Source organism: Oryx dammah, unplaced genomic scaffold, assembly GCF_014754425.2.
Source record: "Oryx dammah isolate SB20612 unplaced genomic scaffold, SCBI_Odam_1.1 HiC_scaffold_9, whole genome shotgun sequence".
NCBI lineage: Eukaryota > Metazoa > Chordata > Mammalia > Artiodactyla > Bovidae > Oryx > Oryx dammah.
In genome coordinates, this window is record NW_024070193.1 from 52,797,337 (window position 1) to 52,820,035 (window position 22,699).

The 22,699-nt window shown below is 45.9% G+C and overlaps 1 protein-coding gene across 1 annotated transcript in view; it reads right to left on the minus strand.

Annotated features, from left to right (window-relative positions):
* LOC120867860 (cartilage associated protein) overlaps window positions 1-16,120 on the minus strand; it is a 39,583-nt gene extending 23,463 nt beyond the window's left edge. The window contains exons 1-4 of the mRNA XM_040246310.1: window positions 15,559-16,120; window positions 11,640-11,789; window positions 6,606-6,777; window positions 1,991-2,119 (exon numbers count right to left, since the gene is read on the minus strand). Coding sequence (XP_040102244.1) covers window positions 1,991-2,119; window positions 6,606-6,777; window positions 11,640-11,789; window positions 15,559-16,029 — 922 coding nt within the window. The 5' untranslated portion in view covers window positions 16,030-16,120. The remainder of the gene's footprint in view (window positions 1-1,990; window positions 2,120-6,605; window positions 6,778-11,639; window positions 11,790-15,558) is intronic.
* Between the last annotated feature and the right edge of the window lie 6,579 nt (window positions 16,121-22,699).

The window sequence follows — 22,699 nt, forward strand, 5'->3', positions numbered from 1 at the left end:
ACAGAGAGTCAGACACGACTGAAGCAACTTAGGACGCACCCCCTAGTTTATTATACCATCCTTTCTATTATGCTTTTCAATCTTCAGAAATTTTAAAAAAAGTACATAATTTTCTGTAATTCTCATTAAAATAAGATCTTTCTGAGTGTGGATAAATGTAAGCCAGTAGTTAAATCTGGGGTCGGGTGAGAGGGAGCAGGGAGATTAGAATGGGTGACGTGCTTGACGTTTTTCTGTATATCTCTGTGATGTCTAGTTTATTGCATTAAACCTATACTACAAGCCTTTTTAGGGGGGAAAACAAAAAAAAAAACAGTTACCTTAAACCAAATACTTATTTTTAAAAAGAAGGCTCTTCATAAGCAAAGACATTGTCCGGTAGAAGACCGCCCCTCCACACTAGAATGCTGTCAACAGATATTTGCTGGAACATGCTGTGAGCTTGGTGCTGCCTGGTAGGGAAGCGTGTCCACACATTACACAGAAGTAGAATCTTGTCCTCTCTGCTGAAGAATCCTTTACCAGTTTATGCCAGGCTGACAGTGGCGAATAAACTCACCCTTCCCTCCACGAAAGAGGACACGAGAAAGACACCTCTTTAAAACAGTCCTCGGCCTCTTGCTGGTCTCAGAAATGTCCCAACCAAGGGCCATTTCGGGCCATTTCTTTGCACATTTAGATGGGGTTCAGGCTGGTGAAGATCAGGTTCACTGCTGAGAGAGGCAGTTACCTTCCTCAGAAAAGCATGGTGTAAATGTCAGTATCAGAGACTTTTTAGGAACAAAGGAATCATCTTGATTAGCAGCAAAAGTTTAAATTTTTTTAGTTAAAAAATTAAAATAGAGAAAGAGAGAGGGAATGAAGCAAAATTCTTCTCTTTCCTTTTTTCCCCTTTTTTGACCTTCCACAGGCAAGGCCTCTGGTGTGTCCTGGAGAGGAGACGAGGTGGGATTACCAGGTAGGTGGGCAGAGGGAACTCCACAAAGAACAAGATACTCACAGCGGGGGAGGAGGGCTGTGGAAACCAAAGTCACCTGTCAGTCCTCCAAGAATCCCTGAGGCACCATGGCCAGCCACCCGAGTCTGAAAGACAGCCTCAGGGAAGCTAGTCAGACTCCTGCCCACAGACCAGATATGTCATCAGGAGAGCAGAGTCTTCCCCATAGCAAATGACCCTAGCAACGTCCCATGCTCATCACTGAACCGCCAGGGCACACGCTGCTCAAGCAAGTGGCCCCCGGCAATCTTGGTTACAGGGAAAGAAGGGAAGGCAGGAAATTGGGGCTTTGAAGTCTGAATTCCTCTCTCTCCCCCATGTGAGCCCTTTGTCCATCTGGAAGGTTCTGATCGAGAAACTCCAAGTTCAAGGCAGGATCAACTGCAATGATCTTAGGGTTAAGAGTCTGGAAAGGTCAATGGTGTGGAGGAAGGGCAATAATGATATATATAGTGGTGGGGGTTTAATCGCTCAGTTGTGTCCGACTCTTCTGCAACCCCATGGACCATAGCCCGCTAGGCTCCTCTAAGTCCGTGGGATTTTCCAGGCAAGAATACCGGAGTGGGTTGCCATTTCCTCCTCCAGGGAATCTTTCCCACTCAGGGATAGAAACTGCATCTCTTGCCTCTCCTGCATTGCAGACAAATCTTCTACCACTGAGCTATCAGGGAAGCCATTGGGAATTTCTAAAAGGAATTCCCTTGCAGTCCAGTGGTTAGGACTTCACATTTCCACTACAGGGTGTTCCATTCCTGATCAGGGAACTAGGATCCTGCAAGCTGCATGGAGCAGTCAAAAAAAAAAAAAAAGATTAATAAACAAAAACACCAGTTATATAGAGTTTGCCCTGTGCCAGTGTGTGAATTCCATAAGCATTCCACGTCTACCAACTCATTTAATCCTCAAGACAATCTTACAAGGTTAGTACTCTGCACTGAGGCAGAAGCTGAGTCTTAGTACCTTACCCAGATTGCCTAGAAGATGAGTACTTACATTTATAATAAGCAAACTGCAAATAATGATACATGGTGGCCACAAATTTCTCCACTGGATATCCTCCTATGACGGGGGTGAGGTTCTCCTCACACTGCATTTTGCATTCCAGGACCTCCACATAATGATCTGAAAGAAGACACAGATTTTCAGGCAATGCATTCATTCTCTTCTTTATGCCACTTCTGCCCCACCCCCAAAACAATTAAGGCCAAAATGATCATGATAAAATGATAAAAGTAAAATATTTGCACCACTTATGATAAAGGGCCAAAATCTTTAATACACAAAGCACGCTAAATCAATAGGAAAAAGACAAATGCTCGCTATAAAAATAGCCAAAAAGATGCTAACAGAAATTATAAAAGGGGCTAATAAACGTGAAAAGACCTTAACCTTATGTGTAATTAAGAAAGCCTAAAATAATGTAAGCTATTAAGTTGGCAAAATGTTTAAAAGTTGACAACACCCAGTGTTAGGGAGAGAATATCAAGATTCACAGTCTCATATTTTGTTGGTAGGAGCAAAAAAGGAACAATTTTTTTGGAGAACAATTTGACAAAATTTATCAAAGTTAAAATACACATATTCTCTAACCCAGTAGTCTCCTTCTGGGAAAGTTTTCTTTAGACTGGGGCACACATAAGCAAACAAACTTGAAAGTAACCCAAATGCCAATCAGTAGGATGGTGTTTAAGAAGTTATGGTACATACAAACAACAGAATCCACATAGGTCGTAAAAGAGAGTCAGTTCAGTCACTCGGTCGTGTCCGACTCTTTGTGACCCCATGAATCACAGCACGCCAGGCCTCCCTGTCCATCACCAACTCCCAGAGTTCAACCAAACTCATGTCCATTGAGTCGGTGATGCCATCCAGCAGTCTCATCCTCTGTCGTCCCCTTCTCCTCCTGCCCCTAATCCCTCCCAGCATCAGGGTCTTTTCCAGTGAGTCAGCTCTTCGCGTGAGGTGGCCAAATACAGTCACATAGAAAGATGTGGAAGACTACATTTCCCAGCCACCTTTGCAGTTCAGCTGGGGCCATATGACTAACTGAGCCAATGAAATGTGGACAGTTAACAACTGACGGATACTACTTCTGGGGCTGGTCCCTAAATCCAGCATGGTCCTCAGCCCTTCCCTTTCCTCCTTTCAGAGTCCAGCATGATGGTACACATTTTGCCAGCAAGACTGTGGAGGAGAAGGCACTCTCCCTGGTTGGTAGGAATACAAAACAGTACCTTAAAATACCAAATAATTTACTGAAACATTCACCCTGAACCATCAATCCCACTGATGCTGACTTTGCAAACACATTTCCATAGTTAGCAAACAACAACAACAACAAAAAAGAAACCCACTAAAATTCCCCAGTACAGTAGTAGATATAATAGCAAAAGATTGAAAGAAAGTGAAAGTTGCTCAGTCGTGTTTGACTCTTTGCGACCCCATGGGCTATACAGTCCATGGAATTCTCCAGGCCAGAATCCTGGAGTGGGTGGTCTTTCCCTTCTCCAGGGGATCTTCCCAACCCAGGGATTGAACCCAGGTCTCCCGCATTGTAGGTGGATTCTTTACCAGCTGAGCCTCCAGGGAAGCCCAAGCAAAAGACTGGAGCAGCCCAAACATCTACCAGATGGTTGAATAAACAGTAGCACACTCTTCCCCTGACCCACAACGGAGTACTCAGCAGCATGAGAAGAATGACACAGTCTCTACCTACTAGTTAGAATATACTGTTAAGTGGAAAAAGCATAAAACAGAATAGTGTGTAATGTAGGGTATGTATTCTGTATGGAAGAAGCAGGCACAAAAATAAAGGGGAAAGTGGTTTTATATTCACATAACCTTTATAGGAAAAAAAGATTCAGGCAAGAATTCTCAACATTGTGCTAAATCAGTGCATGGTCAGGGGTGAGGGGCTGGAGAATAGAGAATCTGATGGACAGCAAGTTGTCCTAGTCTGGAAGCATCTGTCCGTGAATTATTAATTTCAACAGTAATTATATTGGGGAACTGGAAAGCACTTCTCTTTCTAGTCAGGACCTAACTGAGAAAGCAGGAGACGTTTTTCACATTATATCCCTTTGTCTTTGACACGCGATAATATGCGCTTATATTAACTATCAAAAATAAAGTTTGAGATTAAGTATTAATCCAGGGTAACCCCCTCAGGTGAGACACTATTTCACGGGTTAAGAGGCGAGACCACAGTCAGAACACCTGGGTCTAAATCCTAGCCCTTCCCCTGAGGACAAGAAGCACTGGGCTTGGGAGGTGGGGGAAAAAATCAGGAGTTTGGGAGTAAGAGATACACACTGCCACGTATAAAACAGGTAGACAACAAAGACCTCCTGTATATAGGGGGGCTTCCCCAGGGGGCTCGGCTGGTGAAGAGGCCGCCTGTCAACGCAGGAGAGGCAAGAAGCAAGGGTTTGATCCCTAGGTCAGGAAGAGCCCCAGGAGAAAGAAATGGCAACCCTCTCCAGTATTCTTGCCTGGAGAATCCCATGGACAGAGGAGCCTGGGGGCTGCAGTCCACGAGGTCGCAAAGAGTCAGACATGACCGAGCAGGCACACCAGGCACTGTATACATAGCACAAGGAACCCTGCCCAATATCTTGTAATAACCTATAATGGAAATTATATCTGGAAAAAATGTGTGTGTGTGTGTGTATGTATAACTGAACCACTTTGCTGTACACTTGAAACTAACGCAACATTGCAAATTGACTACACTTCAATTTTTTTTTTTTTTTTTGGCCAAGCTGGGAGTCTTGTTTCCTGACCAGGCATTGAACCTGTACCCTCAGCAGTGAAAAATGCTGAGTCCTAACCATTGGACCACTGGGGAGGTCCTGAGAACTAGTGTTTAATGGGTACAGAGTTTCAGTCTGAGAAGATGAAAAAGTTCTGCAGATGGATGGCGATGATGGCCACACAGCAATGTGAAAGATTAAGAAACTAACCGAGTGCAATGTGTGGACTTTATTTTGAACTTGATTCAAACCTACAAATTATAAATGTAAGGGACACACACACATATTTATGCCATTTCTAAGATGACTGGGACATTGGATATTTGATGATGAGATCAAGGAACTGTTGTTATAATTCTTTTAGGTATAATAGTTTGGTGGTTATGTTAAAAAAAAAAAGAGTTCTTATCTTTTAGAGGTATCTATTGAAACAAGACAAACGAAATGAGGGAACACCTGGGATTTGCTTTAAAATAACGTGAGAGGGAAGAGGGGGGTTTTCAGATGTCACTCTGCCATGAGTTGACAATAGGGAAACTGAGTCATGGTAAGTGGGCTTTCTTCACACTCTTCTGTATTTTGTATATGCTTGAAATATTCCACAATAAAAACGTTTTGTTACGAAAAATAAAGGTACCCTGTAGAAAAAGATTTTCATAGGCAAAAATTTACTAAAACAACAACAACAAACCACTATTCTGGACTCAACAACTGTAAAACAGCAGACAACCCTCACACCAATTCCAGACTTATCTGACCTGGGGCCTCTTCCTGCAAGGGGCAGTTTGAGGGTCTGTGTTCCCAAACCACTTACAGACATCTCTTGGCCATTTCTTATCCTCTGGAGCACTGCTGCCCACTAATGGTTAAAGAAAATCCCTAGAGCTATTTATGTGTTTTCAATTTTCTTTTTCTTGTTTTGGCCAAGCCTGAAGGAATGCAGGATCTTAGTTCCTTGACCAGGATCAGAATTGAACTGGTACCCGCTGCAGGGGAAGCTCAGCGTCTTAACCATTGGACCACCAGGGAAGACCTCAATGTTCTTTCTTTACTCTCTCTTGTGCTTTCCAAACTTCTTAAAATAAGCATGCATTATTTTATCATCAGAAAATGTTTTCTTTTTTTCCCCAAAAGTTACCTTGTGGATATGTGTTAGTCACTCAGTCGTGTCTGACTCTTTGTGACCCCATGGACTGTAGACCGCCAGGCTCCTTTGCCCATGGAATTTTCCAGGCAAGAGTCCTGGAGTGGGTTGCCATTTCATTCTCCAGGGGATCTGTCTGACTCGGGGATCGAATCTGGGTCTCCTGCATTACAGGCAGGTCCTTTACCGTCTGAGCCACCAAAGTTGCCTTAGTGATCACTAATTATACTCTCCACTCTTGGAGAAGGAAATGGCTACCCACTCCAGTATTCTTGCCTGGGAATTTCCACAGACAGAGGAGCCTGGCGGGCTACAGTGCCTGGAGTTGCAGAGTCGGGCATGACTTAGTGATCAAGCATGCAGACTCTGCATGCTGAAAAACTGCCATAATCAAAGTTATCTCCCTAAGCTGAGGTGTGAGATGCTTTGGGGCTCAGTTTTATTTTTCTACAAGCCTGTGGAAATCTTCAGTCAACTAGGACTGATGAAACAGACCTTCTCCACAGGCCTGTGTCTGAACACCAAACTCACTGTTCCTCTAGAAGCTCCAGCCAAGTCAGAGGCTAATCCACGTCTGTGTCAGCCACCCCAGTTAACCCACTCTCATTTACGCTCAAAAGTTCTTCAGAGGCTACCCGAGTCCCCTAGAAAGCATGTAGAACCTATAGGGGCAGCCGTGTCCTTTATGTCAAGGATACAACCCACTACCAACCTGCGATGGAAAGATAGAAATCCTTGAAGTCCCTGATCTCCCGGGAGCCCTCGCAGGCAGCGAGACACTCATAGAAGGCCTTGAAGAAGTCAGGAAGGGCCAGCTCCATGTCGGTGATGCACGTCCTCCAGTTCTCGCCATTGTAGGCCCGCACAGCTCGGATGAACAGGCTCTGGAATCAGCGAAAAGTCTACACATAAAAAACGCTGGAGAGGGTGTGGAGAAAAGGGAGGGATGTCGATCGGGGCAGCCACTATGGAGAACATACGATGTATGGAGGTTCCTTAAAAAACTGAAAATAGAGCTACCATATGATCCTGCGATCCCATTCCTGGACGTACGTTCAAAAAAAATGAAGACTCTAATTCTAAAAGGTACATACACCACTATGTGCACAGCAGCACTATTGAAAATAATCAAGACGTGGAAGCAACCTAACTGTCCATCAGCAGATGAATGGATAAAGATGTGGTACATGTATACATATATAACAAAGAATGAAATAATGCCACTTGCAGCAATGTCGATGGACCTAGAGATTATCGTGCTGAATGCAGTCAGACGAAGACAAATATCACATGATACCACTTATACGTGGGATCTAAAAAAATGATACAAATGACCTTATATACAAAACAGAAGTAGAATCACAGACAGAGAAACAAACTTATGGTTACCAAGGGGGAAAGGGACCAGGAGGGATATATAGGGAATTGGGGGTTAACAGTTACATATTACTATGTATTGGGTTGGGCAAAAAGTTCATTTGGGTTTTTCCATAAGATCTTATAAAATATAAAATGGATAAATAAGGATCTACTGTATAGCACAGGGAACTATACTCAATATTTTGTAATAACCTATAACAGAAAAGAATCTAAATATATATATATACATGTATATATTTATATATATATGTTCAGTTCAGTTCAGTCGCTCAGTTGTGTCCGACTCTTTGCGACCCCATGAATCGCAGCACGCCAGGTCTCCCTGTCCATCACCAACCCCCGGAGTTCACTCAGACTCACGTCCATCGAGTCAGTGATGCCATCCAGCCATCTCATCCTCGGTCGTCCCCTTCTTCTCCTGTCCCCAATCCCTCCCAGCATCAGAGTCTTTTCCAATGAGTCAACTCTTCGCATGAGGTGGCCAAAGGACTGGAGTTTCAGCTTTAGCATCATTCCTTCCAAAGAAATCCCGGGGCTGATCTCCTTCAGAATGGACTGGTTGGATCTCCTTGCAGTCCAAGGGACTCTCAAGAGTCTTCTCCAACACCACAGTTCAAAAGCATCAATTCTTCAGCACTCAGCCTTCTTCACAGTCCAACTCTCACATCCATACATCACCACAAGAAAAACCATAGCCTTGACTAGACGGACTTGAGTCGGCAAAGTAATGTCTCTGCTTTTTAATATGTTATCTAGGTTGGTCATAACTTTTCTTCCAAGGAGTAAGCGTCTTTTAATTTCATGGCTGCAGTCTCCATCTGCAGTGATTTTGGAGCCCAAAAAAAATAAAGTCTGACACTGTTTCCACTGTTTCCCCATCTATTTCCCATGAAGTGATGGGACCGGATGCCATGATCTTCGTTTTCTGAATGTTGAGCTTTAAACCAACTTTTTCACTCTCCTCTTTCACTTTCATCAAGAGGCTTTTTAGTTCCTCTTCATTTTCTGCCATAAGGGTGGGGTCATTTACATAGCTGAGGTTATTGATATTTCTCCTGGCAATCTTGATTCCAGCTTGTGCTTCTTCCAGTCCAGCGTTTCTCATGATGTACTCTGCACAGAAGTTAAATAAGCAGGGTGACAATATACAGCCTTGACGTACTCCTTTTCCTATTTGGAACCAGTCTGTTGGTCCATGTCCAGTTCTAACTGTTGCTTCCTGACCTGCATACAGGTTCTCAAGAGGCAGGCCAGGTGGTCTGGTATTCCCATCTCTCTCAGAATTGCCACAGTTGATTGTGATCCACACAGTCAAAGGCTTTGGCATATATATATGTACACGTATGTATGACTGAATCACTCTTCAGTACACCTGACATATTGTAAATCAATCAAAAACAAAACAAAAAAACAGGCTCTGGAAAGCCGAGAGAAGTCAAGGAAGGTCCAGACATGAAGAGAGACAGACTTGTCCTCCCAAAAGGAATCAGATTATCATGAAGCTTGACTCTCATTCACTCCAGACAAACCATGCTCACTCTTTTTTTTTTTTTAATTAAAAAAATTTTTTTACAATGTTATGCTGGTTTCTGCTATACAATAAGGCAAATCAGCCATACTTATACTTACATCCTCTTCCTCTCTAGCCTCCCTCCTCCCCCATTCCATCCACCCAGGTCATCACAGAGCACCAGACTGGGTTCCCTGTGCTACACAGCAACTTCTCCCCACCTAGGAAGGCAATCAGTGACTTACCTACATCTAGATTTTTCTACCCTGTTCACAGTGGTACAGTTATTTTATTTAACTCAAAAATTAGCAGATGCTTGATAATAAAATCAAGTCTGAATCAAGGAAAAAAGGAAAATACCAGGGACAGAAACCAGAGCAGTGGCTGCCAGGGGTCAGGGGCAAAGGCATGACTGCAAAGGGGTATGAGGGAAATTTAAAACAATTTTTTTTTTATGCAGGAACTTTTTAGGGGAGAAGAAAATGTCTGTATGATTGTGGTGGTAGTTGTATGACTGCACACATTTGTCAAAACTCATTGAATTATACACTTAAAATTAGATTAGTTTTAAATAAATTACACCTCCATAAAGCTGATTTTAAAAATCAATTCAAGGAAAAGATAAGCTAAAGGAAGTGTCAGACACCCCTTGCCCTAACAGCAGAGTATAAACTCGGAGTTTCCACATGTCTGCATGAATTCCTGGGTAGGGCAGCCACACGCCACCCAGAGGAAACATCAAGGAATTCCTGCTACCTGTTGCCTCTACCAGGTACCAGGGATAACTAGGGCTGAGGAAGCAGCTTCATCTTCACCAGAAATAAGAAGAGATCTTGGACACATGAAGAAACCTGCTAACTTGGAGGGGCCAGGACAGGTCTTGAAATATACATGTGGCTCTCCATTGGGAATTTTGTTTTCAGCTGCTCTGCAAGGAGGGTATTTGAGGGTCACCCCTGGGACCTGGAATTTTCACCCAACTTAAAGCCTAAGGTTAGGAAGGTGGATCTCCTTATATCTCCTGGGCAGGCAGCATCCCCTGGAAGCAAGACAGGCAAAGAACTGAAGCTTTGCCTGGAGATGGATGGGGGGGGGGTGGAAGGGGAGTGTGGGGCAGGGGAAGCAGAAATACCAGACCGCTGGCTCTGCAGAAATGGCAGGTGGCAGCAGAGAGAGAGCCCTGCAGAGGGCCTTCCCTGGTGGTCCAGTGCTTAAGAACCTGCCTTCCAATGCAGGGGACAGGGGTTCCACCCCTGGTCAGGGAACTAAGATCCCACATGCCCAAGTCCACAACTACTGAGCCTGCATGCCCCAGAGCCTGCGAGCTACAGTGAAAGATTCCGACCAGCCAAATAAATAAAAGAAAACAAACAAAGCTCTACAGAGAGGATGCCCCTAAGCACAATGTGATGGCCACATGCCCACAACTCTTTTCCCCAGTGAACAATAACAGGGAAGAAAGTAAAAGGGGATCAATTCTTCTTACAGGAGATCAGGAAAGGAGCAAGCAGCAGATAGAGATCTCAACAACTTTTGGAAAGACAGAAAGCCGAAAGATCAGAGCGGAGGGTCCTCACAGAAGGTGAGCTACACAACGCATAGACGCCTGCAGGCACCAGGGACCACAGAAGCCGGCAGGAGGTGCGGGATGGAACACTGGGCTGAGAGTCTGAACCTAGCTGTTAGAGTCCGGCTTCCCCCGCCAGCAGCCATCTGCTCCCCTAAGGGACCACGCCTTCCCAGTCTGTTCTAGAGATTCTACCCATAAAGGCTGAAGGCCCAGGGAGCGGGCACAGCAGTCAAGCTGAGGTGTGGGCTGACACCCAGGAACAGGTGAGGCCTCCAACTCAGCCATGAGACCGCCATCCCTCTCCCCAGACTGGCTCTCAGACACTCCGCCAGCCCTGCAGAAGGCTGGGGAATTCTTCCCTGGAAACCAGATGGGCTCCAGAAAAGAGACTTTGCCCACGATGTTTGAGGGTCACCGCCAGCGAAAAAGTGAGCTTGCAGTCTGGTCCCACGATGGGAAACCCAAGAGTCAGACCTGAGGCTCTAGGAGCTCCGGTGGGCACTTCCAACCCATCCCTCTGTTTTCAACCCCTGCTCCTGCCCCACTGGTATCACACACCTGGAGCCCAGACACGACAGGCCCCGGCAGCAGCAAATGCTCTGGACTCGTCCTCTTCTTACTGTCCTCACTCACTCCCCTCAGAATTCCCCCCTGCAGATGCCCAGACGCAAATATCCTGTAACCTGTCGAGTCTGTCCTCCTCGAACCTTATTCCCCTTCCATCTTGAGATATGTGCTGTGTGTGTGTATAAAAATACATGTTTCCTGGTTGCATTAGAGATGAAGACCTACTTCCTGTTTCTTCTGTTCCTAGTCATTTTCAGATGATTTCCAAGACCCATTTTTTTTTCCAAGACCCATTTTTATACCATCTTAAAACTGAATGATCAAATGACCATATTTCTAAAATGTAGCATTTAAAGGAAAAAAAAAAGTGACTTTAAAATTACTACGCAATGTAAAATTGCATTCTTAAATGGATCAACTTGGTGTTAAAAAAGCAATAATTTTTTCTTCTTTTTTAAATTTTTTGGCCATACCGCACACCATGTGGAATCCAGTTCCCTGACCAGGGATCAAACCTGCACCCCCTGGATTAGCAGTACGAGGTCTTAACCACTAGACCACCAGGGAAATCCCAAGGTAGTCATTTCTATTGTCATAATACTCATTAAATGTCATCAAAAATCACTTATCCGTCCTTCAGTGTCAATAGCTGTTCACTAAGATACACTTCTTCAAAAATTCACACTGCAACTAACCACTGTGTAAAAACCCAAATGTACCTCGTAAGACTTGGTTTCCAAGTCTTTAATGTAGTCCTCGGCATCAGGCAGGCTCTTGTAATAAGCCATGTTTCTCTTCATCATCTCGTCATCAGGATGCTTCAGTAGAAAGGTGTGAGCAGCTGCAATGGCTTTCGGAAGATTATTTGCCTAAAGTCCAGAGAAGAGAGACAAGCGCTACTCAGTGGGTGGTGAGCGTGATTTCTGTAAAACAAGAACGTCTGTTCAGTCCTTAGGCAATTTTGTGTTTCTACACAGTGTTTCCAGCTAAGGGCTCAGTGATTTCCAAGGCCCAGCATACCTGGTCCAGCCACAAGGCATGAGGGTTCATTCCCTGTGGGTGAGCCGATGTACCCTCTGTGCCTGCCCTGATCTACTCTGCTGTCTCCACCCTGCCCTGCCCAGGAGGCTGGCGTATGGGCTGTCCCTGTGGACTCCCTTGCTCTCCAGCTTTCAGTGGGTTCAGCCCCAACAGATGCCCAACAGGAGACTGAAGAAAGGGAAGAGAATAAGGCTGCGCTGTTTTCGTCCTGGCTCCTTCCCTGCAAGGGCGCTCCCTTAATTGAAGGTCGCAGCCCTTCTCAGTGGAGGGTCTCTCCAGCTAGTCTCTCTCCATCCACATTACCCCTTCTGGCCTGGGAGGTGGGTCACACTCCACTGTCACCAGCTTTTGTAAGTAACCGCCTTATTCATAAGTATTCCTCCCGTTACCCCGTACGACTATATCACATCTTTTCTTCCAGCACCTTGACGGATAGATCAGTATTTTCCTGGGTCTCTCACAGAACCTCTGTTTCATCTTCCCGAGGACCCCCACCACCTCCTCATTCACTCATCCACTCTCTTATTTGCTGAGAGCCTCTACAGCACAGGTGCTGTTCTAGGAAGCGAGTCTTGAGGGGCTGGAGGAAGATTCCTGCCTATACGTTCGAGTCCTCCCTTTCCCCACGACCTCAATCAAGAGACTCTTAAATATATATATATATAGATATATGAAAGTAAAAGTGAAAGTCACTCAGGCATGTGTGACTCCTGGCGACCCCATGGACTATACAGTCCATGGAATTCTCCAGGCCAGAATACTGGAATGGGTAGCCTTCTCCAGGGTATTTTTCCAACCCAGGCCTCCCGCCTTGCAGGCGGGTTCTTTACCAGCTGAACCACCAGGGAAGCCCAAGAATACTGGAATGGGTAGCCTATCCCTTCTCCAAGGGAACTTCCCAACCCAGAAATCGAACCAGGGTCTCCTGCATTGCAGGCAGATTCTTTATCAGCTGAGTTATCAAGGTATATATTTATCAGGGTATATAAGTATATATATTTAATTAATTAATTGATTTGGCTGTGCTGGGTCTTCATTGCAGCATGTGGGGTCTAGTTTCCTAACCAGGGATCAAACCCAGGCTCTCTATATTGGGAGTGAGGAGTCTTAACCACTGGACCACGAGCCTCTTTTACATCATCCTGTCTTCTGCATTCTTGGCAGCTGGCAGAGTTCTTAGGACAAGGCAGGACTTGGTAAGTACCAGTGACATAGACAGGACATCACGACTACATAATATTGTCATGAAATTAACTTATGTTTCCCTCTCTTTCCCCCTCTTTTCTCCCCATTCGGTGGTGATCAGCTGATTCTGAGTCTCACTGCCTCAGGGGAGGTCAGGACATAGAAGTATGACCAGACCCCTTGTACTCCTTAGAGAACTTGGCAAGTATGTGAAGAAGAGGAAACTGAGAGAGGAAACTGCAGGAAGAAGCTGACTGGCCTGGAAGAAGAAGACACAGGAAGGATTTCCCTGTCGGTTCCAGACCCCAGGTTCAACTGCAGGGGATATCGGTTCCATCCCTGGTTGGGGAACTAAGAGTCAGCATGCCCAAACCCAAGGAGGAGGAAGAGGAATCCTCTAGGCTAGAAAAAACTCCCTCCTTGGGGTCTGCAGGGGCAGCAAGGTCTGTAGCCCTTGATCCTCAGGTTCGGTACCTGCAGGCCGAGCCCAGAAGTCTTCAGGGAAGGCGGTGCCATGAGGTGAGTGAAAAGGCTCGCAGAAAGGGATACGGACACCTCCCTGTGTGGACACACGAGCAGCAAACAGAGGGCCCCTCCCCACCATGGATGTCATGGCGCCTCCATGCTCCGACATCACAGCACAGTTTGGGGGAGGGAGGCGCGGGAACCCATACATGTGCAGGGAGACTCCTTCAGCCAATCCAGAGGGACCCTCGGGGGCAGGAATTAGGGAATTCTGTTTGGGGAGAGAAAATAAAGGGATATTTGGCACGGTCTGGATTTCTGAGAATCAAAGGGCAACAAATAGCCTGGGCAGAAACTGCCCCAGAAACGCGAGCCTAGTCATTTGGAGATAATGGCAGAGCCTGCCATGGAGTGGCGGGTGGTGATAAGCACAGACTTGCAGATGTCCGTGCTGATGTCTGAGGAATGCCATCTAGTGGCCTGGAGTGGGACTGTCTCCCTGTACCCCCTCCGCCCCCGGCCCCTCGCCTCCTCTTCGGCCCCTCCTTCCCCCAAACCCCCCTAGACCCCTGTGGAAGCGCATAGCCCTAACCACCTGACCGCCGTGGAATTCCCTTTACTGACTTTAAGTAAGTGTCACAAGACCTGTAAATGGTTTGAAGAGAAGTTATGAATTTCCTAGCCTTTGCGGATGCCACAATGGACGAAACCCCTGCCTTCCGGTCACCCTGAATTAACTGTTCCTCCCCTTTTGCCTCGGTTCACATTCATCCGTGTTTTAAAGAAATCAGAGCTTCCATTATTCTCCAGGTTTAAAAATAAAACGTTTCCCCCCTGATTATGTGACTCAAATTTGGCTCATACTGTATGTGCCAAAAGCTCTACAAAAAAAGAGGATTAAATGAGTCTTTTTCAGAGTAAAAATATAGTGCTTGTATGAGTCAGTCATCATTTCTGAGTCCCGGAAATGTATTAATCTCATCCCTGGTCTATTTTAAAACTGTTTTGGTTTTTTTTTCTTTTTTCTTTTTTTTTTTTTTTTTTGCTAGGACAAACATTCACTAATCTGATACTTTATATAAAGCTGTAGCAGCCGTAGAAATAACCCAGTTTTTCCTCCTATTTAGGGTTTTGTGCTATTTTATGGCCCATACGAATGCAACATACACGTGGACCCGTTTCAGAGAAATACGAAAAGCAGATATCGCAGCCCAAAGACACAGAGTTTACCAAATCGTTTTAAGAGGGCTCTCTTGGCAAAACCCATTGAAGACCCGCCAAGCTAAAGCCTCTTTATCCAGTTAACAGGGAATTCAGCCCATTCTTAAAACTTCAGGGTCCCCCGTGTAAGGACCTAGAGGGTAGACAACTGCAATTTGTGGCTATTTTTAGCCAGCAATCACAGACGTAATGCAAAGAGTGACAAAAAGGAGGAAGACAACCGCGTTACACTGTAGATGAAAGCCAGCGGAGAGCGCCAGCCCTGAGGAATCACAGCGCTCAGGTTCTCCTCCTCCAGGCAGGCAAGTGTCCTTCCAAGGAGCCCTGCCCTTTTAAGTTCCTCTTTAAAAGAGACTGACCGGCCCCGCAGGTCCTCTTCTGCCCTACTCACTCGAGAAAAGGGATTTTGATGGTATCTACTAAAAACAGAAGTCTGTCTTCAAATAACACTGTGCTAGTCGTTAGATACACATCCTCTGCCTCAGAACCACCCTTCAAGAAAAGTATTTTTCATCTTTATCTATGAAATAGAATACGAGGGAGAAGATTTGAAGGCCTCCCTTAGCTACGCTGAGTGCGGGAGAAGCAGGTCTAGAAAAGGCGGTGCGACCGGGCCCAGGACGCCTGCACCAGGCAGGGGTCTAGGGGCGGGCCTAAGCGCGGTAGGCGGGGCCTAGGCGCGGCGCGGGGCGGGGCCTGGGCGTGGGGCGGGGCGAGCGGACTTGCCTTGAAGTAGGCGAACTGCAGGAACTTGTAGGGCTCTCGGCGCTGGAAGTCCGCCAGTACTTCGCGGCTGGGTTGCGACTGGCGGAAGGCCGGCAGGCCCTGCTTGCAGCGTTTGAGGCAGTGCGCGCGGCGCAGCAGGCCCCCGAAGAGGCGCAACTCCGGGTAGCGCGAGAGGCCGGCGGCGGGCTCGGGCTGCGGTGCCGCGCTGCAGTTGCGGTGGCAGAAGGCCTCGCTGTCCCGTAGCAGGCGGTGCAGTCGCAGGCTGATCTCCAAGTAGCCCACGCTCTCCGTCCAGTGCTCGCTGCTGTACTGGTCCAGGGCGTGCCTGTAGGCCGACTCGAGCGGCATCAGCTCGTCCCGAGGGAAGCTGCGGAAGCTGTAGCGCTCGTACTGGGCGCGCCCCGAGTGCAGCGCGCATACCACGCATAGCAGCGCCAGCAGCGCCGCGGCCGCCCGGCGCCCCGGCTCCATCGCTCCAGGCGGAAGGAAGGGAAGAGAGGAGAAAGAAGGAAAGGAAAAGGGAGCCGAACGCTGAAGAGGCGGAGACGCCAGCCTCAGGCCCGCCCCGTCCGGCCGCCCCTCCCCACCCAGCCGGGGGGTCCGGGCAAAGCTGCCCGTACGGGGAGGGTGTCCTAGGGAGGCGCGCTGCCCTCTAGTTTCTGCGTGTCTAACATTTGATCCCCCGCTCCGCTGATCGCTCCTTTAGAGAAGGCGGTCTGGAAGCCAGATGGATCAGCGCTGCTTAGACTTTAGAATCAGTTAGAGGACTTTTGAAAAACGCAGATTCACAAGTGACTCCAGAGCTTCTCTTTCACCAAATCTGGCTGAGATGGGGATCTGAGGGTTTGCAGTTCTAACCAGAATCCTAGTGAGGCTAATCCTGCGGGTCCACGGCCTACACTTTGATGACCGCGAACGACCTTACATTTCAGTGAGAGAGAGAGACAGTGCATATATAGAATTAATAAGGATGTCGGTGGCACTTTGTAAACTATTGATCAAGTTGAAGATGCACACACCTTATGATCGCGATTCCAAGCTTCAGAATACGCTCGAGAAACTTGTATGTGTGCATCAAAAGATGTGGATGGAATGTTAAAGGCAGTACTGTTATTTTATTATTATTAAATTTTTTGGCCGCACCGCTCGACTTTCAGGGATCTTAGCTCCCCGACCACAGGGCACACCCGTCCCAGCAGTGGGAGCGCCAAGTCCTAACCAGTGGACCGCCAGTGATTAAGTCCCAGCATTGTAATTTTAATTACTTAAATTTTTTATTTTTTAATAATTTACAAAAAATTGCAAGGACAGTACATACACCTCCTATATATCCTTTATACACATCCACAAATGAATAACTTATGCCACATTTCTTTTTCTGAATCATTTGAGAGAAGATTGCATACATCAGGCCATTTACCCTTTAATCTTTTAGTATGTATGTGCTAGGAACCGAAACTCTCTGTGTGTGCTCAGTCGTGTTTGACTCTGCAATCCCATGGACTGTAGCCTGCCGGTCTCCTCTGTCCATAGGATTCTCCAGGCAAGAATACTGGAGGGGTTGCCATTTCCTTCTCCAGGGGATCTTCCCGACCCAGGAATTGAACCCATGTATCCTGTATCAGCAGGCGGATTCTTTACCACTGCCCCACCTGGGAATGAAACTACAATGCTCAAATTCATTAATGATCAAATTCACTAATCTATATCCCCTATTCCAGTTTTGTCAACTAAAAATGTCTTTTACGGGCTTCCCTGTGGCTCCACAGTAAAGACTGCCTGTAACGCAGGAGTTGTGGGACATGCACTGGTGGCTCAGTGGTAAAAAAAAAAAATCTGCCTCCCAAAGCAGGAGACCTAAGGGAGGTGGATTCAATCCCAACTGTTGTTGTTTGGACTAAACAACAACAACGTCTTGTATAGCACGTTTTCCCCCTGGGCAGGAAACAGTCCAATATCATGTACTGTATCTAGTTGTTTATCCTATCTAATGTTCGAGAATCTGAACCTTCAGATTTTATTGTTAGGCTATTGACACTAAGAGTACAGACCAAAACAACAGTGAGATCCACCACACGCCTATTAGAATGGCCAAAATTCAAAATACTGACAGCGCCAAAGGCTGACAAGGATGCAGAACAACAAGAACTCTGTTCATCGCTGGTGGGAGTGTAAAATGGTACAGTCACTTTGGAGAGACAGTCTGGCAGTTTCTACCAAACTAAACATACCCTGCCATACCATCCAGCAAAATTACATTCACTGGTATTGACTGAAATAAGGTGAAAATGTCTATTCATACAGAAATCTACACATGAATGTTTATAGCAGCTTTTTACATAATGCCTAAAACTCGGAAGCAAACAAGATGTCCTTCAACGAGTGAATGAATGAACTGTGGTACATTCACATCTAGCAATGGAATATTACTTGGCACTAAAAAGAAATGAGCTATTCCACCACAAAAAGACATGGAGGAAACTTAAACACATTTTACTACATAAAAGAAGGTTATATATGAAAAGGTTATATACTGTATGATTCCAACTGTATATGACGTTATGTTTGGGGGTTTTATTTGTTTTTTGTTGTTGTTGTTGTTGGCTGCACCACACTGCTTGTGAGATCTTAGCTCCCCAACCAGGGATTGAACCTGGGCCCTCGGCAGTGAGAATGTGGAGTCCCAAGCAATGGACCATCAGGGAATTCCCCCAGCTATACGACATTCTGGAAAAGGCAAAACTTTGAGAACAGTAAAAGGATCACTGATTGTCCGGTGTTACGGGGAGAGAGGGATAAACAGGCACAGCACAGAGGACTTTCAGGGCAGCGAAACTATTCTGTGTGATACTATAATGGTGGATGGCTATCATTATACATTTCCCAAAACTCAAAGAATATGGAGTATCAAAAGTGAACCCTAATGGAAGTCATGGGCTTTGGGTGATCATATTGAACGAAAGCAGCTTCATTGGTTGTCCTAGGTGTACCCGCCTAGTGTGGGATTCTGATAGCAGGAAAGGCGGTGTGTACGTAGTGGTGGAGGGTAGATGGGAAACCTCTGTGTCTTTCATTCAGTGTTGCTGCAAACCTGAAATTGCTCCAGTCTAGTTTGAAAAACAGAATACAGGGGCCTTCCCTGGTGGCTCAGTGGTAAAGAATCCGCCTGCCAATGCAGGAGACACGGGTTCGATTCCTAGTCCCAGAAGATCCCACATGCCTCAGAGCAACTAAGCCCACGCGCCACAACTACTGAGCCTGTGCTCTAGAATCCGGGAGCTGCAACTATTGAGCCCACGGGCTGCCTACAGCCCATGCTCTGCAACAAAAGCATGAACGCTGCAACTAGAGAGTAGCCTCTGAGACAAGAAAAGCCTACACAGCATGGAAGACCTAGCACAGCCGAAAATAAATAAAATTGTTAAGAATACAGGCCAGTTATTTTATAAAAAGTCCTCCATTGAGGTATCTCTGCTGTTTCTTCATTATTAGATTCAGATTAAGGTCTCCAGACTAGAACAGGGGTTCCCAGAGCCCAGGCAACAGACTGATACTGGTCTGTGGTCTGCTAGGAACCGGGCCACAACAGGAGGTGAGTGAAGCTTCATCTGTATTTGCAGCCGCTCCGCATCGCTCTCCCATCACCCCTAGAAGGGACCGTCTAGCTGCAGGAAAACAAGCTCAGGGCTCCCACTGATTCTGCATTATGGTGAGTTGTAGAATTATTTCATTGTCTATCACAATGTAATAATAATAGAAATAAAGTGCACAGTAAATGTAATGCACTTGAATCATCCCAAAACTGTTCCCCTCACACACCCTCCCACGCCCCAGTCCACAGAAAAATTGTCTTCCATGAAACTGGTCCCTGGTGCCAAAAAGATTGGAGACCGCTAGACTAGACTACAGTCCTCAGACGTCACTGGAGGAACCCACTGTCAGCCCCTTATCACTGATGTTAATTGTGATTACCTTGTTAAGGTTGTATCCATTTTCTCCACTTCATTTTTTTCTTTTGTATTTAATAAGTGTTTTCGGTATGAAACAGCAGCACAGTTTCTAATAGCAGAAAGCAGAAATAACGTGTAAAAACAAAAGTGGATTTTTTTGTTTGTTTTTTTAGAGAGAAGATGCACACGGAGGAGAAAATTTTACAGCAGGAAATAATAAAAGAATTACAGCTATACATAACCAGACAGTTTAGCCTTAAAAAGAATGATTCCACTTGTTTAAAGTTTAAAAGTATGCTGAAGTACACAAAATATTATTTAGGAATGCAAGTAATAGAGTCTTACCTCATACAAACAAATACGGTTTTTCCAGTAGCCATGTACGGATGTGAGAGTTAGACCATAAAGAAGGCTGAAAGTGAAAGTTGCTCAGTAGAGCCAACTCTGCCATCCCATGCACTATACAGTCCATGGAATTCTCCAGGCCGGGATACTGGAGCGGGTAGCCTTTCCCTTCTTCAGGGGATCTTCCCAACCCAGGGATCGAACCCAGGTCTCCCGCATTGCAGGTGGATTCTTTACCAGCTGAGCCACAAGGGAAGCCCAAGAACACTGGACTGGGTAGCCTATCCCTTCTCCAGCAGATCTTCCTGACCTAGAATCGAACCAGGGTCTCCTGCATTGCAGGCGGATTCTTTACCAACTGAGCTATCAGGGTGCTTTTGAACCGTGGTGCTAGAGAAGACTCTTGAGAGTCCCTTGGATGGCAAAGATCAAACCAGTCGATCCTAAAGGAAATCAACCCTGACTGTGCATTGGAAGGACTGATTCTGAACCTGGAGCTCCAACACTTTGGCCACCTGATGCAAAGAGTCGACTCATTGGAAAAGACCTTAATGCTGAGAAAGATTGAGGGCAGGAGAAGAAGGGGGCAAGAGAGGATGAGATGGTTAGATAGCGTCACCAATTCAATGGACAAGAGTTTAAGCAAACTCCGGGAGAAAGGATAAGGAAGCCTGGTGTGCTGCAAAGAGTCAGACACGATGGAGAGACTGAACAACAACATACAAGATAAAACTGGAAAAAAAAGGAACCATAAACAAAACTTCTGTATCATGACTTCCTACAAGGGGGAAGGCCCCTCAGGTGACTTAAACGACAAATTCTCTTTAGTATCATGAATTTATTCATTCGTTCAGTACACTGTTCAGCACCTACCTTAGACCAGGTCCTGCCCTTGGTACGGAATGCAAAGATGAATCAGACATACATCCTTGACTACAAGGAACTTCCAGTTCAGTAGAGGTAAGACATCTATATATTTTTGCATTTGTTCCATTAACCTATAGTAAACTGTTGTGTGACAGGCACTGTATTAAAGAAATATCAACTCATTCCCTCAAAGTCTTGAGAAGACAGATAAGCAAACCCTTAATTACCCACCATTAGAGCTGGAGAGAGTGTTATGTGGACCCCAAAGAGGGTTGGGTAACTACCTTAGTGACTTCCGGCTGCTATCACAGGCCCAATGGATGGCTCATAGACTGAAATTTATTTCTCATGGTCTGGAGGCTGCGAACCCCAAGATCAAGGTGTTGGCAGGTTTGGTATCAGGTGAGAACTTGCTGTCTGATTCATGGATGAAAGGGGCAAGGGAACTTTCTGGTGTCTCTCCCTCTTTAAAAAAAAATTATCAATTTTTAATTGAAAGATAATTGCTTTACAATATTGTGTTGGTTTCTGCCATTCAGCAATATGAATCAGCCATGGGTACCCATACATGCCAGGGTCCCTGAAATCCAAGCAGCTCTGCCACCTCCACACCTGGGGCAGACCTAAGTCCTCAAGGAGTCTCTCTTTTTTTTTAATTTGGCTGCATGGCTTGCTGGATCTTAGTTGCCTGACCAGGGATTGAACCCTGAGCCACTGCAGTGAAAGCACCTGGTCCTAACCACTGGATTCTCTCTCTCTTTTAATAAATGTTTGGCCATACCTCACAGCATGTGGGATCTTAGTTCCCCAACCTGGGACTGAACCGTGGTCTCTGGATTGAAAGGCAGCCCATCAGAGAAGTCCTTGGGGGTCTCCTTTTCAAGGGCACTAATCCCATCCATGAAGGCCCCGTCCTTATGAGCTAATCACCCCGAAGACATCAAAGACATCATTTCCAAATACCATCACTTTGGGGATTAGGTTTCAACATATAAATTTGGGGAGGGGCACAAACCTTCAGTCTGTAGCACTAACCTAGTCTGAAGGTAAGTCTGGGAAAGTTTCTTGCAAGAGGTCATTCTCTAAGTCTTGAAGGACCTGAACAAAAGGAATAGAAGACTGCTGGAGGCAAGAAGGGGAAAAGGAAGAAGATTCTTGGCAAAAGAAGTAACAGTTACAAAGGAGAAGAGAGGTGATGGCATAAAGACCCCAAATGTGATCCTATAAGAAAGATGAATGCGTGGGAATTCCTTGGTGGTCCGGTGGTTAAGACTTTGCGCTTCTACGGCCGGGGACCCCAGGTTCAGTCCCTGGTCGGGGAACTAAGATCCTACAAGCCTCGTAGTGTGACCAAAAATAATTAATTCATTCTTAATTAAAAGAAGATGACGGTCTGAGTTAAGGCACAGAACATAAAGAGCCATAACACAGAGAAAGATAAATGTCATAAATCAGATGTATGTAGGGCGATGTGGAGAATGTTGGAAGGAAAAGAACCCTTCCAGCTAGTGCAAGCACTAAGTACTTCATTCTGAAAGAGGCGTGAAATCTGGGGTTTGAATTGGGAATGAATTGTGACCTGTGATCCTAAAAGCAAAATCTAAGAGGATATGCCCAGAACCCACCGATAGAGAAAGCTTAAGAAATACACACAGGCAATAATAGGCTGCAGGGTAGTTTCCTCATATTCAACAAATAATGGTCTCATGCTGGGTGGGCTAGAAAACAGAGACTGAGGCAAGAATTAAGTGCTCAGACTTTATGTGGAAGGTAGAATGCATGACTGGGAGAGAGGAAAGGAAAGGAAAAGGAAAGAAAAAATGAGATGCAAAGTGTGTGTGTGTGTGTGGTGTGCGCGCACGCACGCTAAGTTGCTTCAGTCATGTCCGACTCTTCATGACCCTGTGAACCATAGCCCGCCAGGCTCCTCTGTCCATGGGATTCTCCAGGCAAGAATACTGGAATGGATTGCCATGTCC